A 23,143-nucleotide genomic window follows, 5' to 3' on the forward strand; every position below is an offset into this window, starting at 1 on the left:
GTCAAAAGCTTTTTCTTGTGAAAGCTTTTATCGAGATGATCATATGGTTTTTCTCCTTCAATTTGTTAATATGGTGTATCACATTGATTGATTTGTGTAAATTGAAAAATCCTTGCGTTCCTGGGATAAACCCCACTTGATCATGGTGTATGATCATTTTAATGTGCTGTTGGATTCTGTTTGCTAGTATTTTTTTGAGGATTTATGCATCTATGTTCATCAGTGATATTGGCCTGTAGTTTCCTTTTCTTGTGACATCTTTGTCTGGTTTTGCTATCAGGGTGATGGTGGCCTCATAGAATGAGTTTGGGAGTGTTCCTCCCTCTGCTATATTTTGGAAGAGTTTGAGAAGGATAGGTGTTAGCTCTTCTCTAAATGTTTGATAGAATTCGCCTGTGAAGCCATCTGGTCCTGGGCTTTTGTTTGTTGGAAGATTTTTAAATCACAGTTTCAATTTCAGTGCTTGTGATCAGTCTGTTCATTTTTTCTATTTCTTCCTGGTTCAGTCTCAGAAGGTTGTGCTTTTAAAGAATTTGTCCATTTTTTCCAGGTTGCCCATTTTACTGGCATAGAGTTGCTTGTAGTCATCCCTCATGATCCTTTGTATTTCTGCTGTGTCAGTTGTTATGTCTCCTTTTTCATTTCTAATTCTATTGATTTGAGTCTTCTCCCTTTTTCTCTTGATGAGTCTGGCTAATGGTTTATTAATTTTGTTTATGTTCTCAAAGAACCAGCTCTTAGTTTTTTTGATCTTAGCTATTGTTTCCTTCATTTCTTTTTCATTTATTTCTGATCTGATCTTTATGATTTCTTTCCTTCTTCTAAATTTGGGGTTTTTTTGTTCTTCTTTCTCTAACTGCTTCAGGTGTAAGGTTAGGTTGTTTATTTGAGATGTTTCTTGTTTTTTGAGGTAGGTATTGCTATAAACTTCCCTCTTAGAACTGCTTTTGCTGAATTCCTTAGGTTTTGGGTCCTCGTGTTTTCATTGTCATTTGTTTCTAGGTATTTTTTGATTTCCTCTTTGATTTCTTCAGTGATATCTTGGTTATTTAGTAGTATTGTTTAGCCTCCATGTATTTGTATTTTTCACAGATTTTTTTCTTGTAATTGATATTTAGTCTCATAGCGTTGTGGTCAGAAAAGATACATGATATGATTTCAATTTTCTTGAATTTGCCAAGGCTTGATTTGTGACCAAGATATAATCTATCCTGGAGAATGTTCCATGAACACTTGAGAAGAAAGTGTATTCTGTTGTTTTTGGATGGAATGTCCACATCTGCTGGTGTGTTTTGGGGTGTCTGTGACTTTATTATGATTTTAGGCAGCCTTCCCACTAATGGGTAGGGTTGTGTTCCTGTCTTGCTAGTTGTTTGGCATAGGGTGTCCAGCACTGTAGCTTGCTGGTTGTTGAGTGTAGCTGGCTCTTCCTGTTGAGATGGAGATCTCTGAGAGAGCTTTCGCCATTTGATATTACATGGGGCCGGGAGGTCTCTGGTGGACGAATGTCCTGAACTCGGCTCTCCCACCTCAGAGGCTCAGGCTTGACACCTGGACGGAGCACCAAGACCCTGTTAGCCACACAGCCATGTATGTGGGGAGTTTCTTGCCTTTTGGGAAGTCTGAGGTCTTCTGCCAGCGTTCAGTACATGTTCTGTAGGAGCTGTTCCTCATGTAAATGTATTTTTGATGTATTCGTGGAGAGGAAGGTGAGCTACATGCCTTACTCCTCCGCCATCCTGAAGCTATCTCTTAGAGAAGGATATTCTTATCTGAAAATATTTGTGTTTACAATCTAAAATTTAAAGTAATCTGAACTTGTACATTCTTTTTATAACTGAAATTCATAAAGGATATATAGCTGACTCTTGAACAACATGGGTTTGAGTTCTGTGGATCCATTTACATGTGGATTTTTTCCTACTCATTTTTTTTGATCCACTGTTGGTTGAATCCTCAAATGCAGAGCCACAGATACAAAATAAGAGTGCATATGGAGGAAATGTTGCATCAGAGGAACCACAGATAGGGAGAACTGGGACACAGAGGGCTGACTATAACTTATTTTAACTATAACTTAATTTTAACTGTGCAGAGGGCAGCTCACCAAGCTTCTGTGTTGTTCATGTGTCAACTGTAGTTTTAGAGTCATCTTAAGGAAGTGATAGTAATATTTCACCCTTTTGAACCAAGTTATTATGATTGTTATAGCATAGTTAGTGGTACAAATGTTCTTTTTCTGGACTCCTTGTTATTTCAAACTTTTTATACTATTTCATATTAAATAAAAATTTTAAATTACAATGGAAATAAGATATAGGCTAAATAAGACAATAGACCCCGACCTCCCAAATTCAAAATACTTCTATTAATTTTTCATTTTGGAGGCTTACTTTCAACAAGAGAATTCTAGCAGACTCCAGTTTAAAAATGTGTGAATGTTTAATTATCTTTATGTGGATAAAGTAGAATACTAGCTAATAATAGCTAATATTCATTGAGCACTTAGTATATACGTACTTCACATATATTCCAAACTATATGTTAATCCTCACAACTCTATGAGGTAAGTACCACTGTTATCTTCCTTTTATAGATGAAGGGACTAAAGGACAGAAAGATTAAGGGACTTTCCCCACAATTACACACACTGTAGACCCAGGACATGAACTCAAGCAGTAGGACAACAAAAACCTCACTTTCTACCAGTATTCTATAATATTAAAATTCTACTGATTTTTCCAAGGGTGCTCTAATATAAAATGAAATTAACTAATATGCAAGCACTGTGTAAATGCAACAATTTGACATACTATTTTGAGAAACAGAGTACAAATATAAGAGAGCCTATCTGTATAATTTTGTTTCTAATATAGTTCGTTTATGTTATGACTATAACAATTATAGAGATTATAGAAGCTCAAGATACATGAATCAAAAAAAAGTAGACTGCATACTGAAGTTGCATAGTGTGTAAAGTCATTATATGCTTGAATAAGATATTTAACTTCTTTAAATATCATAGGACTCAACTGTAAAATGGGATAACAGTACCTACCTCATATGATTCCTATGAGGATCAAATGAGATAACACATATAAAAGTACTGCTCAGAGCCTAGCACAAAATAAGCATATAATAAATCTTTATAAGTGATAATTAGTGAAGGTGATAAATTCTAAGATAATCAACACTGGTAAAAAAACAGGAAAACGTATTATGCTTTAATAATTATTTACAACCTGCCTTAACAGAAAAAGAAGGATCTTCCATAGTTTTCCATTTTTATATCTTTCAAAATGGTTGTCTCTCTTCATTCAAAGTTCTTCTGCAAATTTTCATATTCATTTCCAAAATTCTTACATCTATCAGTAACAGTATTTCTAGTTAGAGTGTTATAAACTTCCCACTTTCAACCTCTAACTGCCTAAACAGCATCTTACTATTAATCTTTCTTATTAAGAAGTTCTGCAGCAGTCTAGCTTGTTACTGAACAAGGTAGTTTATTACTCAAAGGGTGACAATAATCAGGATATGACTTTAAATTTATAAGCATAGTCAAATTTCAAATTAATTGTGTACATGTGCATATACATGAGCAAAAGAAGCTTTTTTCTCTCTGAGAAGGTGGGTAAAGCTAGATTGTATTTTTCTCTTTGCAGTACCTGAGGAACAAGGGCAGAGCGTTGTTAAGGTGATTCAAAAGAAAACAGGGATAAAATTCAACTAACAAATAGAGGATTATTCTTCAAGGAAGACATACAGGGTTCTCAGACATTTGGCCAAGATCAAGTATAGAATATTATTCTAATTAGAATAGAAATTTCAGGTAAGGAAAGGATGATTAACTAAATCTAAGTTGTAACTGTAAAGCTCAGCAAGTTCCCATGGTTAGCACATAGGAAAAAGAGGATTTGAATTCAGGCAGTTTAACTCCAAAGAGTTCTTAATCACTGTGCTAATACCAAATTACATGGATCATTACCTTAAGAATTAGCATTTTCCTACCTGAAGATTAATTTAAAATCTATTATAACAAATATATTCTAACATTAAAAATGGCATGTTCATCTATTTTGAATACTTTTACCCTTAATCTTAAAATACCACTTTTTACATAGGGAGTTGCTTTGCAATTTTCTATAGCAATGAAAAACATAATTTATAATTCTCATAAATATATAAATTGGCAATTATTATTCTGGAGCACTGAGGGAAGAAAAAATCTATTTCTCTCATTGGCTCAGAAGCAGCCACTAAAATAAAAAGCTATAATTTCCAAGACTGTTTGCTTTCCTGCTGACATTAGTGAGGCTGGGGCACAAAGCAGGAAGTATACCAGAGCCATTTCACCTTCTGCTTTCAGGAGAACACAGAATGCCAAATAGAAAAGGACCATATTAGGGAAAACACTTTATTGCCAAGTTTCTAAAATAGTATTAAAAACAATAAGGGAAAAATGCAAATTATAAAGTAGTATGATGGCACATCAATCACAACTTCCTAACAGCCCTTTCAGCATTCAGTGGTAATTGCTGAAACACTGAAATAAAGTGATGTTTCAATTATTTCGTTTTAAACAATGACAGGTTTAAGAGTCACCTGATTAAAAACCATCCACACCAATATAATAGCATATCATAAGATAACTGGCTAACAGTTTTTGCAAATGGCAGTTGTTAACATATTTATTCTACACATATAAATGTTGTGCTGAGGAGGGGAGTAAGATGTTCTTTTTTACCTTTCTTTTATGATGGGTTGTAGAAGCATCCATCTCTTCCTCTCCTATATTATCAATTTGTGAAGTTGGACTACAATTCATTCTCTCCTCTTCTTGCCTCTGGAGTCTGTCTGCTACAGCCTGGATAGCTTCTGTCCATTCTTCCCTACAAAAACAAGAAAAAATTCCCATTAATAAAGAATCGTAATGATGCAAATATTTCTCTTTTATAAAATATCAAATCAACACAAAGTCTATTCCAGAGTAATACATAAGCCCCATCTTTACTTCAAGATATACTAACATTTATTTGGAGGTATATTAACAAAGAAGAAGGAGGAGGAGGAGGGGGAGGAGAAGGGGAGACGGAGAAGACGATTGTAAGGAAACTGACTAAAAATCCTTTTAAAGTATGGTTAAATTTTAATTCTCTGCACACATCTTATCTATAAAGTATATGAACCCCCAAAACTTTGCCACACTTTTAAAATGTATTGTTTAGCCATTGTAAGTCCATCACTGACATACTCAGTTTCTTTATTATGGTCCAACAGATGTTCCAAGAAAAAGCTTTCAAAGGCAAAAACTGTTACCAGATCATAGGTAAGTTTCTGTTTTAAAAAATGATAGGCACAGTTTGTAGCTTCAATAATAAATCTCAGGAGCAGTAGTATGAAGCTTTTACTTTTTGACACTTGTGCTATCAGATAAAGGATCATTTATTTCCATAGAAATAAAATCAGTTTGCAGATTTCTTAAGACAAAGTCTGTTAGAATTGCATTAAATCTGTAGGTCAATCTGGAGGAAATTGCCATCTTAATAAACTAAGTCTTCCAATCCATGAACATGGTATAGCTCTCCATTTATTTAGGTCTTCAATTTTCTAATGCAGTGTTTTGTAATTTTCTGTGAAAATGTCTTGCAAATCTTTAATTGAATTTATTTCTAAGTATTCTCTTATGCTATTATGGAAGTATAAATTTTTTTTCATTTTCTAATTTTTCTTGCTAGTATTTAGAAATACAATTGCTTTTTCTATGTTGACCTTTTATTCTATAGCCTTAATAATTTCATTTACTATTTCTACCAGCTTTTATTTTTCTGAATTTTCTACAAATACTACCATACTGTCTACAAATAAGAGCAATTTACTTCTTCCTTTCCAGTGTGTTTCCCTTTCATTTCTTTCTCTTGCCTTATAATGCACTAGAACAGACCATCAGTACAATGTTAAATAAAAGTGGTGACAGCAGACATTCTTTGTTCCACATGTTAAGAGAGAAAATATCAAGCCTTTTACCTTTGAGTATTATTAACCTGTAGTTTGTAGATAACCTTAATCAAGTTGAGTAAGTTCCTTTCCATTCCTAGCCAGCTGAGTGTTTTTGTTATGAAAGAGTGTTGAATTTTTTCAAATGCTTCTTCTGCACCTGTTGAAATGACCATGTAGTTTTCTTTTATCCTATTAATACAGTGAAATTAGTTGAATGATTTTCAGATGTTAATACAACTGAATTCTAGTATAAACTCCATTTAGTCATAATGTATTAACTTTTTCTTGCATATTTTTTGCATTTGATTTGTCAAACTTTTGTTAAGAAATTTTGCATTGACTATAGTCACAAGTACATTGGGCTACTTCTTCTTTTTTTAAATCAATATTTTTAGTGAACTATAGTTGATTTACAATGCTAATTTTGCTGTATAGCAAAGTAATACAGTTAAATATATATACATGCTTTTTTTTAATGTATTCTTTTCCTTTATGGTTTATGATAGGATATTGAACATAGTTCCCTGTGCTATATAGTAGGACTTTGTTGTTTCTCCATTCTATATATAAAAGCTTACATCTGCTAACCCCAACCTGCCATTCTATCGCTCCCCCAACTCCCTCTCCCTTGGCAACCACCAGTCTGTTCTCTAGGTCTAAGATTCTGTTTTTGTTTCATAGATAGGTTCATTTGTGTCATATTTTAGATTCCACATATAAGCGATATCATATTTTGTCTTTCTCTTTCTGACTTACTTCACTTAGTATGATAATCTCTAGTTGCATCCATGTTGCTGCAAATGGCATTATTTCATTCTTTTCCATGGCTGAGTAGTATTCCATTGTATATATGTACCACATCTTTATTCATTCATCTGTCGATGGGTATTTAGGTTGTTTCTATGTCTTAGCTATTGTGAATACAGCTGCTATGAACATAGGGGCACATGGCTTTCTGAATTATACTTTTTTTTTTTTTTGGCAGTACATGAGCCTCTCACTGTTGTGGCCTCTCCCGTTGTGGAGCACAGGCTCCGGACATGCAGGCTCAGCGGCCGTGGCTCATGGGTAGCCGCTCCATGGCATGTGGGATCTTCCCGGACCGGGGCACAAACCCGTGTCCCCTGCATCAGCAGGTGGACTCTCAACCACTACGCCACCAGGGAAGCCCTGAATTATACTTTTGTATGAATATATGCCCAGGAGTGGGATTGCTGGATCATATGCTAATTCTGTTTGTAGATTTCTGAGATACCTCCATACCGTTTTCCACAGTGGCTGCACCAACTTACATTCCCAACAACAATGTAGGAGGGTTCCCTTTCCTCCACACCCTCTCCAGCATTTGTTATTTGTAACTTTTTAATGATGGACATTCTGACTGGTGTGAGGTGGTACCTCATTGCAGTTTTGATTTGCATTCTCTAATAGCAATGTTGAGCATCTTTTCACATGCCTATTGGTCATCTATATTTGTTCTTTGGAGAAATCTCTATTTACGTCTTCTGCCCATTATTTGACTAGGCTGTTTGTTTTGTTATTGTTATGAGCTGTTTGTATATTTTGGAAGTTAAGCTCTTGTTGGTTGCAATATTTGAAAATATTTTCTCCCATTCTTGTAAGTTGTCTTTTCATACACCATATCGTTTATCGTTTCCTATGCTGTGCAAAAGCTTGTAAGTTTGATTAGGTCTCATTTGTTTATTTTTGTTTTTATTTCTATTGCCTTAGGAGACTGACCTAAGAAAACAATGTTAAGATTTATGTCAGAGAATGTTTAGCCTATGATCTCTTCTAGGAGTTTTATGGCGTCATTTCTTATGTTTAAGTCTTTAAGCCATTTTGAGTTTATTTTTGTGTATGGTGAGAGGATGTGTTCTAATTTCATTGATTTATATGCGGCTGTCCAACTTTCACAACACCACTTGCTGAAGAGATTGTCTTTTCCCTGTTGTATATTCTTGCCCCCTTTGTTGAAGATTAATTGACAACTGGTGTGTGGGTTTATTTCTGGGCTCTCTGTACTGTTCCATTGATCCATATGTCTGATTTTGTGCCAATACCACACTGTTTTGATAACTGTAGCTTTGTAGTATTGTCTGAAGTCTGGGAGGGTTATGCCTCCTGCTTTGTTCTTTTTCTTCAGGATTGCTTTGGTCATTCTGGGTCTTTTATGGTTCCATATGAATTTTAGGATTATTTGTTCTAGTTCTGTGAAAAATGTCATGGGTAATTTGATAGGGATTGCATCAAATCTGTAGATTGCTTTGAGTAGTATAGCCATTTTAACAATATTAATTCTTCCAATCCAAGAGCATGGGATATCTTTCCATTTCTTTGAATTATCTTCAATTTCCCTTATTAATGTTTTGTAGTTCTCAGTGTATAAGTCTTTCACCTCCTTGATCAAATTTATTCATAAGTATTTTATTTTGGGGGGTGCAATTTTTAAAGGTATTTTTTTTTTATATTCCCTGATAGTTCATCATTGGTGAAAAGAAATGCAACCAATTTCTGTATGTTAATCTTGTATCCTGCTACCTTGTTGAGTTCGTTTATCATTTCTAGTAGTTTTTATGTGGAGTCTTTAGGGTTTTGTGTATATAATATATTATCATCTGCATACAATAACAATTTGACCTCTTGCATTCCAGTTTGGATACCTTTTATTTCTTCTTCATGTTTGACTGCCGTGGTTAGGACTTCCAATAGTATGCTGAATAGAAGAAGTGCGAGTGGGTATCCTTGTCTTGCTCCAGATTTTAGTGGGAAAGCTTTGAGCTTTTCACCACTGAATATTATATTGGCTATAGGTCTGTCATGAATAACTTTTATTATCTTGAGATATGTTCCCTCTATACCCACTTTTGTAAGAGTTTTAATCATGAATACATGTTGAATTTTGTCAAATGCTTTTTCTGCATCTATTGAGATGGTCATGTGGTTTTTGGCTTTTATGTGGTGTACCACATTGACTGATTTGTGTATGTTGAACCATCCTTGTGAACTTGGGATGAATCCCAATTGGTTATGGTGTATGATCTTTTTATGTGTTGTTGGATTTGGTTTGCTAATATTTTGTTGATATAGTTCTCTCTTCTTATGGTAGCACTGACCATTTTTTGGAATGAGGGTGACACTAGCCTTATAAAATGAGAAGGGAAAGGTTCCCACCTCCATTATTTTATGTAATTAATTGTGTAGGCTTGGTAATATTTCCTCTTCAAATACTTGACAGAAGTAACCAGTGAAGCCATCTGGAATTGGAGTTTTTCTTCAGGAAAAATTTTTTACTCAAACTCAATACTGTTCATTGATATTGAGCTGTTCAAGTTTGCCAATGTTTTCTAGGGGTCAGTATCAGTAATTTGTGTCTTCCCTCTTTTTTCTATTTTTTCCTAACAATCTTCCAAGACATTTTTTGATTCTATTATTTCAAAGAAATAACTTTTGTTTATGGATTATTCCCTATTATTTTTCTGCTTTCTATTTAATTGAATTCTACTCTCTATTGTTTCCTTCTTTTGGATTACTCTGGGATTAATTTACTCTACTGTTCTACTTTCTTAAGATGGAAATTTAATGACTAGAGAACTTTCTTCTTTTCAAATACAAGCATTAGAGGTGATACATTTCTCTCTAAGCACCTTTTTGCATCTATGCTCATCAGTGATAGTCGTCTGTAATTTTTTTGTCTGATATCTTTGGTTTTGGTATCAGGGTGATGGTGGCCTTGTTGAACGAGTTTGGGAGTGATCCTCCCTCTGCAATTTTTTGGAAGAGTTTAAGAAGGATAGGTGTTAGCTCTTCTCTAAATATTTGATAGAATCCGCCAGTGAAGTGATCTGGTCCTAGACTTTTGTTTGTTGGAAGATTTTCAATCACAGTTTCAATTTCAGTACCTATGATTGGTCTGTTTATATTTTCTATTTCTTCCTGGTTCAGTCTTGGAATGTTGTACCTTTCCAGTAATTTGTCCATTTCTTCCAGGTTGTCCATTTTATTTGCACATAGTTGCTTATATTAGTCTCATGATCCTTTGTATTTCTGTGGTGTCAGTTGTAATTTCTGCTTTTTCATTTCTAACTTTATTGAGTCCTCTCCCTTTTTTTCTTGATGAGTCTGGCTAAAGGTTTATCAATTTTGTTTATCTTCTGAAAGAACCAACTTTTGTTTTTATTGATCTTTGCTATTGTTTTCTTCATTTCTATTTCATTTATTTCTGCTCTGATCTTTATGATTTCTTTCCCTTTGCTAATTTTGGGTTTCCTTTGTTCTTCTTTCTCTAGCTGCTTTAGGTGTAAGGTTAGATTGTTTATGTGAGATTTTTCTTGTTTCTTGAGGTGAGATTCAATTGCTACATACTTCCCTCTTAGAAGTGCTTTTCTTGTGTTTTGGAAACAGTTTTGAGTCATTGTGTTTTTGTTGTCATTTGTTTCTATGTACTTTTTTCTTTCCTCTTTGATTTCTTCAGTGATCTCTTAGTTTTCTAGCAGCGCACTGTTTAGCCTCCATGTGTTTGTGTTATTTACAGCTTTTTTCCTCTAACTGATTTCTAATCTCATAGCACTGTGGTCAAAAAAGATACTTGATATGATTTCAATTTCCGAGGCTTGATTTGTGACACAAGATGTGATCTATCTTGGAGAATGTTCCTTGTGCGCTTAAGCAGTATTCTACTGCTTTCGGGTGGAATGTCTTATAAATATCAATTAAATCTATGTGGTCTATTGTGTTATTTAAAGCTTCTGTTTCCTTATTTATTTTCTGTCTGGATGATCTGTCCATTGGTGTACATAAGGTGTTAAATTCCACCACTATTATCGTGTTACTGTTGATTTCCCCTTTTATGGCTGTTAGCATTTGCCTTATGTAGTGAGGTGCTCTTATGTTGGGTGCATAAATATTTATGATTATTATGTTTTCTTCTTGGATTAATCCCTTGATCATTATGTAGTGTCCTTCCATGTCTCTTGTAACAAGCCTTTATTTTAAAGTCTATTTTATCTGATACGAGTATTGCTACTCCAGATTTCTTTTGATTTCCATTTGCATGGAATAGCTTTTTCCATCTCCTCACTTTCATTCTGTATGTATCCCTAAGTCTGAAGTGGATCTCTTGAAGACAGCATATATGGGTCCTGTTTTTGTATCCATTCAGCCAGTCTGTATCTTTTGGTTGGAGTATTAAATCCATTTACATTCAAGGCGATTATTGGTATGTATGTTCCTATTACCATTTTCTTAATTGTTTGGGGTTTGTTTTTCTGGGTCTTTTTCTTCTCTTGTGTTGCCCACCTAGAGAAGTTCCTTTAGCATTTGTTGTAAAGCTGGTTTGGTGGTGCTGAATTATCTTAGCTTTTGTTTGCCTGTAAAGCTTTTGATTTCTCTGTTGAATCTGAATGAGATCCTTGCTGGGTAGAGTAATCTTGGTTGTACATTTTTCCCTTTCATCACTTTAAATATATCCTGCCACTGCCTTCTGACCTGCAGCATTTCTGCTGAAAAATCAGCTGATAACCTTATAGGGATTCCCTTGTATTTTATTTGTTGCTTTTCCCTTGCTGTTTTAAATTTTTTTTTCTTTCAATTTAATTGTTGTTAGTTTGATTAATATGTGTCTTGGTGTGTTTCTCCTAAGGTTTATCCTATATGGGACTCTCTGTGCTTCCTGGACTTGGGTGGCTATTTCCTTTCCCACGTTAGGGAAGTTTTCAACTATAATTTCTTCAGATATTTTCTCAGACACTTTCTCTTTCTATTCTTCTTCTGGGACCCCTATAATTTGTTATGTTGTTGCATTTAATATTGTCCCAGAGGTCTCTGAGACTGTCCTCAGTTCTTTTCATTATTTATTCTGCTCCTCAGTGGTTATTTCCACCATTCTATCTTCCAGCTCATTTATCCATTCTTCTGTCTCAGTTATTCTGCTACTGATTCCTTCTAGTGTAGTTTTCATTTCAGTTATTGTGTTGTTATTCACTGTTTGTTTGGTTTTTAGTTCTACTAGGTCTTTGTTAACCATTTCTTGTATTTTCTTGATCTGTGCCTCCATTCTATTTCTGTGACTTTGGATCATCTTTACTATCATTACTCTGTATTCTTTTTCAGGTAGGTTGCCTATTTCCTCTTCTTTTATTTGGTCTTGTAGGTTTTTACCTTGCTCCTCCATCTGTAAAATGTTTTTGTCAACTGTTTTTTTTTTTTTTTTTTTGATGGGTGGGGCTGTGTTTCTGTCTTACTGGCTGTTTGGCTTGCGGCATCCAGCACTGGAGTTTGCAGGCAGTTGGGTAGAGCTGGGTCTTGGTGCTGAGATGAGGACCTCCAAGAGACCTCGCTCCGATTAAGATTCCCTGGGGTCTGAGCTTCTCTGTTGGTCCAGCTGTTTGGACTCAGCGCTCCCACCACAGGAGCTCAGGCCCAACCTCTGCCCTGGGAGCCAAGATACCACAATCCATGCATCACAGCAGTCATTTCCAGAGAAGATTTGGGATTACTGGAATATCTGACATGGACTGAAGTGTTATTTAATTTATTTATGTATATCAATTTTAACAGCTTTATTGGAATATAATTCACATATCACACACAGTACTCCTTTAATGTGAACAAGTCAGCGATACCTAGTATGTTCACAAAATTGTGCAACCATCACCGTAACTTAAGCACATTTAAGAACATTTTAATCACCCCAACGAGAAACCCTAACCCTAGGCATCTACCAATGTACTTTCTGTCTGTCTGCCTGTTCTAAGCACTTCACATAAATGGAATCATACAATATATTGTTCTTTACGACTGGCTTCTTGTGATTTAACGAAATGTTTTTAAGGCTCATCCATGATGTACTTCATTTCTTATTATTTTTGAATAACATTATATTGTAAAAATGTACCATATTTATTTACCCAATTGTCAGTTCATGGATATTTCTATTGCTTGTACTTTTTGGCAATTATGAATAATGCTACTATGAACATCATATATAAGTTTTTTTGAGTATACATAAGTTTTTATTCCTTTGTGGTATATACTTAGGAGAGGAATTTCTGGGTCATATGGTAACTCTATATTTAACTTTTGAGGACCTGCCATATTGTTTTCCAAAGCAGCTGTACCATTTTACACTCCAACCAGCACTGTATGAGGCTTCCAATTTCTCCACACTTGCTATTAGCTGTCTGTTTTATTGTAGCTATTCCAGTGCATGTGAAGTGGTATCTCACTGTGACTTTGATTTTTGTTTTCCTGAAGCTAATGATGTTGAGCACCTTCTCATGTGCTCATGGGCTATTTGTATATCTTCTTTGGAGAAATTTCTATTCAAATCCTTTGCCCATTTTTTAATTGTGTGATTTGTCTTTTGTATTGAGTTGTAAGATTTCTTTGTATATTCTGGATACAAGTCCCTTATAACGTATATGATTTGCAAACGTTTTCTCCCATACTATGGGTTGTCTTTTCACTTTCTTGATAGTGTCTTTTAAAGGATAAAAGTTTTAATTTTGATGATTCCAAATTACCTATTTTTGTTTCTTCTCTTGCTTGTGCTTTTTGTATCATACCTAGGAAATCACTGCCTAATCCAAGATTATTAACATTTATATCTATGTTTTCTTCTGAGTGTTTTATAGTTTTAGCTCTTACATTTAGGTTTTTGATCAATTTTTAGTTAATTGCTGTATACAGTGTGAGGTATAGGTCTAAATTCATTTTTTTGCATGTGAACATCCAGTTATCCCAAGACCATTTGTTGAAACATTGTTCTTTGCCATTGAATGGCCTTGGCACCCCTGACAATAATCAATTGACCACAGAGATATGGGTTTGTTTCTGGACTCTCCATTCTATTCCATTATCTATCTATATACTATCCTTATGTCAGTACAATACTGTCTTGATTATAGTAGCTTTGTAGTGGGTTTTGAAATTGGGAATTGTAAGTACTTGAACTTTGTTCTTCTTTTTCAAGACTTTCCGTCCATTCCAGGACCCTTTTATTTGTTATTGTTAGAATTCTAGGGTCAGATTGTTAATCTCTGGGGGGAAAGAGCAGTTCAAATTTTGATAGGGATTTTATTGAATCAGTAGGTCTACTAGGGGAGTATTGCCATCTTAACACTAAGTCTTCCAATCCGTGAATGTGAGGTGCCTTTCCACGTATTTAGATCTTCTTTAATTTCACTCAACAATGTTTTGTGTAGTTTTCAGTGTACAAGTCTTGTATGTCATTTGTTAAATTTATTCCTAAGTATATTATCCTTTTGATGCTATTGTAAATGGAACTGTTTTCTTAATTTCATTTTTGAATTATTCATTGTAAGTGAATAGAAATACAATTGATTTTTGTATATGATCTTGCATTGTAACCTTGTTGAGTCCCTGTATTAGGTCTAATAGTTTTGTGCAGCGGGTGGGGGTTCCTTAGGATTTTCTACACACAGGATTATTTCATCTGCAAATAGAAAAGTTTTACTTCTTTTCCAATGTAGATTCATTTTATTTCTTTCCTTTGCCTAATAGCCCTGTCCAGAACCTCCAGAACAATATAGAATAGAATTGGTGAGAGATGACATTCTTGCGTTGTTCCTGATTTTAGGGGGAAGAATTTCTGTCTTTCACCATTAAGTACGGTGTTAGCTGTGGGTTTTTCGTAGATGCCTTATATCAGGTTGAAGATGTTTCTTTCTATTTCTAATTTGAGTGTTTTTATCATGAAGGGATGTTAAATTTTGCCCAATGCTTTTTATGCAGCTACTGAGATGATAATGTGGTTTTCGTCCTTTATTCTATTGATGTGGTATACTTAACTTAATTGAGCCTTAATATTAAATCAATGTTGCATTTCTGGAATAAAACCCACTTGCTCATGCTGTTTAAAAAAAAAAAGGCTTAGCTGTAGGGGGTGGGTCTAGGCGGGGGCAGGGCCTAGGCTTAGGTGGGCGGAAGAGGCCCTGGGGGGATGGTGGTGGGGTGGGGCCTAGGCCCCCACAGGGGCCTTGGGGTGACCCCTCCCTCAGCCCCTTCCATCCCCTCCCCCAGCTGTCCCTCAGGGACACCAGTCCCTTCTTGCCTCTACTTTTCCTCCCTCCCTCCCATGCCCCCAGGCCCCACATGGCCAGAGGGGGCCTTGGAGGGCAGAGGATCAGGTGCTGGACCTCACCAGGCTCCCTGGGCCTGAGTGGGTGTGGGAAATGCTGGTTGTGTTCCCTTCTGATCCTCCGATCCCGAGAAGGTCTCCCTCCATTCCCGCTGATCTCTTCACCATGGGTAGGCCCCTCCCGAGCGTGGGAACCCCTCCCCTCCCCCAGCCACCCCTCAGGGGCACCAGTCCCCATCTAGCCTTTACTTTTCCTCCCCCTCCCTCCCATACCCCCAGGACCAATGCAGCCAGAGCGGCCCTCAGAGGTCAGAAGATCAAGCCCTGGACCTCAGCAGACTCCCTAGGCCCAAGTGGGCAGGGGAAACACTGGCCATGTTCCCTTCCAATCCTCTGATCCCTTGAGAGTCTCTCCCTGTCCCTGTTGGTCCTCTCTCTGTGAGTGGGCCCCTCCAGGCGTGGGAACTCTTCCCCTCCCCCAGCCACCCCTCAGGGGCACCGGTCCTGTCTGGCCTCCACTTATCCTCCCCCCTCCCTCCCCCAACGTCCTACCCCATCGCTCGGGGGTTCCTCCCATCCCCTCAGGTGTGCAAGCTCCCCCATCAGTGCCTGGTAGGTGCCCTAGTTGTGAGGAGAGGAGAGCTCCACGTCCTCCTACTCTGCCATATTGAACCCGCCTGTATCTGTGGTTTTGCATCCTCAGATTCAACCAACTAAGCATTGCGTAGCGCTGGAGAATGTATTTATTGAAAAAAAAATCCACATATAAATGGAATAGTGCAGTTCGAACCATATTGTTCAAAGATCAGCTGTAATTTGTAATGGCTCTTTTGAATTTTGTTTTTGACTAAATGATTACTAAGAGATATGTTATTCAATTTCCAAATACCTGCAGCTTTTCTGGTTTTCTTATTCACTTGATTTCTAATCAATCATTTTTTAATCCAGGATTATAAACCAGGATACAATTAATCCTGTTTAATTAACCATATGTATTTGAAAACTGTTTATTCTGCCAATTTTGGGTGTAGTAGTCTGTAAATATCAATTACATCATGGTGGTAGTATAATTCTATGTCTTTGTTGATTTTTTGTCTAGTTGCTCTTATTGAAAAAATTTTTTAATTTCCAAATATGATGGTGGGATTGTCTGTTTTTCTCTTTTTAATCGTTACTGTATGCATACATATTAATAATTGTATATCATCCAGATCAATCGACCCTTTTATCATAGCTGTCTTACTAGTTTCTAGTAATATTTTATTTTGAAATCTCATATAATATAGCAAATCTCCTTTTTATGCTTAATGAATGCATGATACAACCTAGCTCTCTTTATATTTAAAGTACATCTCTTACAGAGAGTATTTAGGTAAACCTTGCATTTTCATCAATTCTGAAATTCTCTGCCTTTTAACTGCAGTGTTAAATACATTAATACTTAATACAATTATTTATATGGTTGCACAAGAGTCCACTGTTTTATTTTTTTCTGCTTGTCTCCTCTTCTTATTTTCCTCTTTGCCTTTCTGGTTTTGTTTTATTATTTTATACTTTTTTCAGGATTCCAGTTTGGTTTTCCTTCAGGGTTTTCAGCCATCTTATTCTGTATTATTTTAAAATATACTCTTAACTTACATAGAGTTCACTTATATAATGTAAAACAGATTCATTAATGTTTTATGATTCTATTTCTTTTCATATTATCTTGGTGATCATCATACACTTCCTTTCCTTTTAGAATTTATCCTTGAAATTATAACATTCATCCCTGACTTAGCAAAGTCTAATATATCAGTACTTCTAACTCTTCCCAGAAAACACAGTGAGGTCTCTAGAAATGAACTCCATTTTCCCATTGACCTCAATTTATGCTATTATTTCAGATTTGTTTTATTCTTTATATAATCAAACCATAAAATATATTATTATTGTTCATAAGATCAATACTCATTTGGCTTTATCAACTTATTTACTATTTTAACTGTTTTTCATTTATTCTTACATCTTTCCTCCCATTTGGAATGATTTTTATTCTGTCTGAAGAAGGATTTCCTTTACAGCAGGCCTGCTGGTAACAAACTGTATCAGTAATCTTTGCTCTGCACTTTAAAATTACTTTAAAAATATAAATATGCATTGTGAACTGAATACCTCAGTAAAGCTAATTAGCATTCATTACATCACATAGGTACCATTTTTTTGTTCTTTGCATCCTCCCTATCTGGCCACCACCTGTTTGTCCTCCATATCTATGTGTTTCTGTTTTGTTTTTAGATTCCACATATAACTGAAATCATATGGTATTTGTCTCTGTCTGCCTTATTCACTTAGTATAATACTCTTTTAGGTTCATCCATTTTGTCACGTCAAGATTTCATTCTTTTTTCCATTGTATATGCATACCACATCTTTGTTATCCATTCATCTATGGATGCACAATAAGGTTGCTTCCATAGCTTGGCTACTTTAAATAATACTGCAATGAACACAAGGGTGTATACATCTTTTCAAATTAGTGTTTTCATTTTCTTAAGAAAAATAACTAGAAATAAACTTGCTAGATTGGATGGTAGTACTATTTTTAATTTTTGAGGACCCTCCATACTGTTTTCCATAGTGGCTGCACCAATTTACATTCCTGCCAACAGTGTGCAAGGGTTCCCTTTTCCCCACATCCTCATCAGCACTTGTTATTTCTTATCTTTCTGATAATTTCCATTCTAACAGGTGTGAGGTGATATCTCATTGTGGTTTTGATTTCCATTTTGAGCATCTTTTCATGGGTCTGCTGGCCATCTGTATGTCTTCCTTGGAAAAATGTCTATTCAGATCCTATGCTTATTTTTTATTCAGATTGTTTTCCTGATATTGAACTGTGTGAGAGTTCTTTATGTGTTTTGAATATTAACCATTTATTGGATATATAATTTGCAAATATCTTCTCCCATTTAGTAAGTTGCCTTTTTGTTTTGTTAATGGTTCTCTTCACTGTGTAGAAGCTTTTGTTTGATATATTCTCATTTGTTTACTTCTGCTTTTGTTTTTCTTGCCTGGGAAGACCTATCAAAAAAATATTGCTAAGACTGATGTCAAAGAGCATACTGAGGGCTTCCCTGGTGGTGCAGTGGTTGGGAGTCCACCTGCCAATGCAGGGGACACAGGTTTGAGCTCTGGTCCAGGAGGATCCCATGGAGCAACTAGGCCTGTGTGCCACAGCTGCTGAGCCTGCGCTCTGGAGCCCGCGAGCCACAGCTGCTGGGCCCGTGTGCCACAACTACTGAGGCCCGTGTGCCTGGAGCCCATGCTCTGCAACAGGAGAGGCCGCTGCAGTGAGAGGCCTGTGCACCGCAATGAAGAGTAGCCCCTGCTCGCCGCAGCTGGAGGAAGCCCGCATGCAGCAACGAAGACCCAATGCAGCCATAAGTAAATTAATAAATAAATAAATATTTTTTTTTATAAAAAGAGCATATTGATTATGTTTTCTTTTAGGAGTTTTGTGCTTTCAGGTCTCACATTTAAGTCTTGAATTCATTTTGAGATTATTTTGTATATAGTTTAAGAAAGTAGTTCAGTTTCATTCTTTTGCATGAAGCAGCCAGTTTTCCCAACACCATTTATTTAAGCATTTCTTCCTCTTCAATTTTCTTAGAATAGCTTAACAAGTATAGATATTAGCTCTTCTTTAAATGTTTGGTAGAATTCACCTGAAAAGCTGCCTGGCCTGAACTTTTGTTTGTTGGAAGGTTTTGGTTTTTTTTTAACTGATTCAATTTCAATTACTGGTAACTGGTCTGTTCATATACTCTATTTCTTCCTCATTCAGTCTTGGGAGATTGTACATTTCTAGTAATTTATCCATTACTTTTAGGTTGTCCAATTTACTGGTGTATAATTGTTCACAGTATTCTTTCATGATCCTTTCTTTACTGTGGTTTTGGTTGTAATGTCTCCTCTTTCATTTCAGATTTTATTTATTTTGGCCCTTTTCTCTTTTTCTCGATGAGTCTGTCTAAAGGATTTTCAATTTTGCTTACTTTTTCAAAGAACCAGCTTTTAGTTTCATTGATATTTTCTATTATTTTTTCAGTCTCTATTTTATTAATTTCTACTCTGGCCTTTATTATTTCTTTCTTTCTACTAATTCAGGGTTTTGTTTATTCTTTATTCTTCTATTCCTAGTTTTCTTAGGTGAAAGGTTAGGGTGCTTATTTGAGATTTCTCTTGTTTCCTGAGGTAGGCATGTATTAATACAAGTTTCCCTCTTAGAGCTGCTTTTGCTGTATCCCACTGATTTTGAATCATTGTGTTTCCATTTTCATTTGGCTCAAAGTATTCTTTTATTTCCTCTATGATTTCTTTAGTGACCCACTGATTATTTAGTATCATATTGTTTAGCTGCCATGTGTCCACATAGGTGATTTCTAGTCTCATACCTTCATAGTCGGAAAAGATGCTTGATATAATTTCAATCCTTAAATTTGTTGAGACCTGTTTTGTGGCCTAGCATGTTATATCCCGGAGAGTCTTTCATGTGCACTTGAAAAGAATGTGTATTCTGCTGGGTTTAGATGGAATATCCTTTCTCTTTCTCTGTATATGTGTGTGTGTGTGTGTGTGTGTGTGTGTGTGTGTGTGTGTGTGTGTGTGTGTGTGTATTATCTGGTCTAATGTGAAATTTAAGGCCAGTATTGCCTTACTAATTTTTCTGTTTGGATGATCTGTCCATTGATGTAAGTGGGATGTTAAAAGTCCCCTATTATTGTGTTATTGTCAATATCTCCCTTTAATATTTGCTTTATGTATTTAGATGCTCCTATGTTGGGTGCATATATATTTACAATTTTTATATGTTCTTCTTGATCCCTTTATCATCATGTATATCCTTCGTTGTCTCTTGCTAAAGTCTTTGCTTTAAACTCTATATATTGGCATTTTGTATTTACTGGCATTTTATTTATTGCTTTCTGGTTGTTTTTGTGGTTATTTTTTGTTCCTTTCTTCTTCTTTTGTTCTCTTCCCTAGTGACATGATGACTAGCTTTAGTATTATATTAACATTGTATGTGATCATTTTAAGTTGATGATCACTTAACTTCAAACACATTCTAACAATCCACCCCCATACACACATTTAATGTTTTAGACATATTTTACATCATTTTGTTTTGTGTGTCCCTTAACTACTTATTGTAGCTATAAATGATTTTACTACTTTTGTCTTTTAACCTTTCTATTAGCTTTAAAAGTGATTGATGGGCCCCCCGCGCTTGTCCAGGCGGCCGGAGCCGAGAGGCGCATCCCGGCCGGGAGAGGAGGAGGACCACGAGTTGCTCGAAAGGGACCAACTCGCAAAGTGCCCAGGAGAAAGGGCAGCGGACGCGCGGCCGACAGGGGTGGTGGCGCCCGGACCCCGCGTCGCGCCGGTCCCAGCGCCCCGGCCCCTACGGCCCGTGGCATGGCCCGGGGCTTGGCGCTGCCGTTGCTGTGCGTCCCATCCGTCTGGGCGGCCGCCGCTCTCCTGCTCTGCGTGTCCGGGACCTCAGATACACCAGAAATACATCTACACGTGGAACAACTCCTACAGAACACCTACTGAACGCTGGCAGAAGACCTCAGACCTCCCAAAAGGCAAGAAACTCCCCACGTACCTGGGTAGGGCAAAAGAAAAAAAAGAAAAAACAGAGACAAAAGAATAGGGACGGCACCTGCACCAGTGGGAGGGAGCTGTGAAGGAGGAAAAGTTTCCACACACTAGGAAGCCCCTTCGCGGGCGGAGACTGCAGGGGGCGGAGGGGGGAGCTTCGGAGCCGCGGAGGAGTGCACAGCAACGGGTGCGGAGGGCAAAGCGGGGAGATTCCCGCACAGAGGATCGGTGCCGACCGGCACTCACCAGCCCGAGAGGCTTGTCTGCTCACCGGCCGGGGCGGGCGGGGCTGCGAGCTGAGGCCGGAGCGCAGGGAGAGGACTGGGGTTGGCGGCTTGAACATAGCCTGAAGGGGTTAGTGCACCACGGCTAGCTGGGAGGGAGTCCGGGGAAAAGTCTGCACCTGCCGAAGAGGCAAGAGACTTTTTCTCCCCTCTTTGTTTCCTGGTGCGTGAGGAGAGGGGTTTAAGAACGCTGCTTAAAGGAGCTCCAGAGACGGGCGCGAGCCGCGGCTAAAAGCGCGAACCCCAGAGACGGGCGCGAGCCGCGGCTAAAAGCGCGGACCCCAGAGACGGGCGCGAGCCGCGGCTGAAAGCGCGGACCCCAGAGACGGGCGAGAGCCGCGGCTGAAAGCGCGGACCCCAGAGACGGGCGGGAGACGATAAGGCTGCTGCTGCCGCCACCGAGGGGCCTGTGTGCGAGCACAGGTCACTCTCCACACCCCTCTTCCGCGGAGCCTGTGCAGCCCGCCACTGCCAGGTTCCCAGGATCCAGGGACAACTTCCCCGGGAGAACGCACAGCGGGCCTCAGGCTGGTGCAAAGTCACGCCGGCCTTTGCCGCCGCAGGCCCACCCCGCACGCCGTGCCCCTCCCGCCCCGCCGGCCTGAGTGCACCAGAGCCCCCGAATCAGCGGCTCTTTTAACCCTGTCCTGTCTGAGCAAAAAACAGACGCTGTCCAGCGACCTACACGCAGTGGCAGGGCCAAATCCAAAGCTGAGCCCCTGGAAGCTGTGAGAACAAAGAAGAGAAAGGGAAATCTCTCCCAGCAGCCTCAGAAGCAGCGGATTAAAGCTCCACAATCAACTTGATATACCCTCCATCTGTGGAATACCTGAATAGACAACCGATCATCCCAAATTAAGGAAGTGGACTCTAGGAGCAAGATCTATGATTTTTTTCCCTTTTCCTCTTTTTGTGAATGTATATGTGTATGCTTCTGTGTGAGATCTTGTCTGTATAGGCTTGCTTCCACCATTTGTCCTAGGGTTCTATCCGTCCATGGTTTTTTTTAAAAATTTTTTTTCTTAATAATCAATTTTAATTTTAATAACGTTATTATACTTTACCTTCGTTCTTTCTTTCTTTCTTTCCTTCCTTCCTTCCCTCCTTTAGACAACGAATCATCCCAAATTGAGGAGGTGGTCTCTGACAGCAAGATTTATGATTTTTCCCCCTTTACCTCTTTTAGTGAGGGTGTATGTGTATGCTTCTGTGTAAGATTTTGTCTGTATAGCTTTGCTTCCAACATTTGTCCTAAGGTTCTATCCGTCCCTTTTTTTTTTCTAAGTAAGAATTTTTTAATTCAATAATTTTATTATACTTTATTTTATTTTTACTGTATCTTCTTTCTTTCTGTCTTTTTTCCTTCTTTCCCTCCTTCCTTTCTTCCTCCCTCCCTTCCTCCTTTCTTTCCTTCTTTCCTTCTTTGCTTCTTTCTTTCTTTCTTCCTTCCTTCCCTCCTTTCCTTCTTTCTTTCCTCATACTTCTACTAATTCCCTCTACTTTTTCTCCCTTTTATTCTGAGCCGTGTGGATGAAAAGCTCTTGGTGCTCCAGCCAGGAGTCAGGGCTCTGCCTCTGAGGTAGGAGAGCCAACTTCAGGACACTGGTCAACAAGAGACCTCCCAGCTCCACATAATATCAAACGGCGAAAATCTCCCAGAGACCTCCATCTTAACACCAACACCCAGCTTCACTCAACGACCAGCAAGCCACAGTGCTGGACAACCTATGCCAAACAACTAGCAAGACAGGAACACAACCCCACCCATTAGCAGAGAGGCTGCCTAAAATAATAATAAGGCGACAGACACCCCAAACACACCACCAGACGTGAATCCGCCCACTAGAGAGACAAGATCCAGCCTCATCCACCACAACACAGGCACTAGTCCCCTCCACCAGGAAACCTACACAACCCACTGAACCAACCTTAGCCACTGGGGACAGACATCAAAAACAGCAGGAACTACGAACCTGCAGCCTGCAAAAAAGGAGACCCCAAACACAGTAAGATAAGCAAAATGAGAAGACAGAAAAACACACAGCAGATAAAGGAGCAAGATAAAAATGCACCAAACCTAACAAATGAAGAGGAAATAGGCAGCTTACCTGAAAAA

General features: G+C 37.8%; 1 protein-coding gene across 5 annotated transcripts in view; it reads right to left on the bottom strand.

The window, feature by feature from the left end:
• Positions 1 to 23,143, bottom strand: part of AKT3 (AKT serine/threonine kinase 3) — a 397,729-nt gene that overhangs the window by 182,794 nt on the left and 191,792 nt on the right. For all 5 annotated transcript variants that reach the window (XM_067729502.1, XM_067729501.1, XM_067729504.1 and 2 more), the window contains one exon: positions 4,745 to 4,889. In XM_067729502.1, coding sequence (XP_067585603.1) covers positions 4,745 to 4,889 — 145 coding nt within the window. The remainder of the gene's footprint in view (positions 1 to 4,744; positions 4,890 to 23,143) is intronic.

Source organism: Pseudorca crassidens, chromosome 2, assembly GCF_039906515.1.
Source record: "Pseudorca crassidens isolate mPseCra1 chromosome 2, mPseCra1.hap1, whole genome shotgun sequence".
Classification (NCBI taxonomy): Eukaryota; Metazoa; Chordata; class Mammalia; order Artiodactyla; family Delphinidae; genus Pseudorca; species Pseudorca crassidens.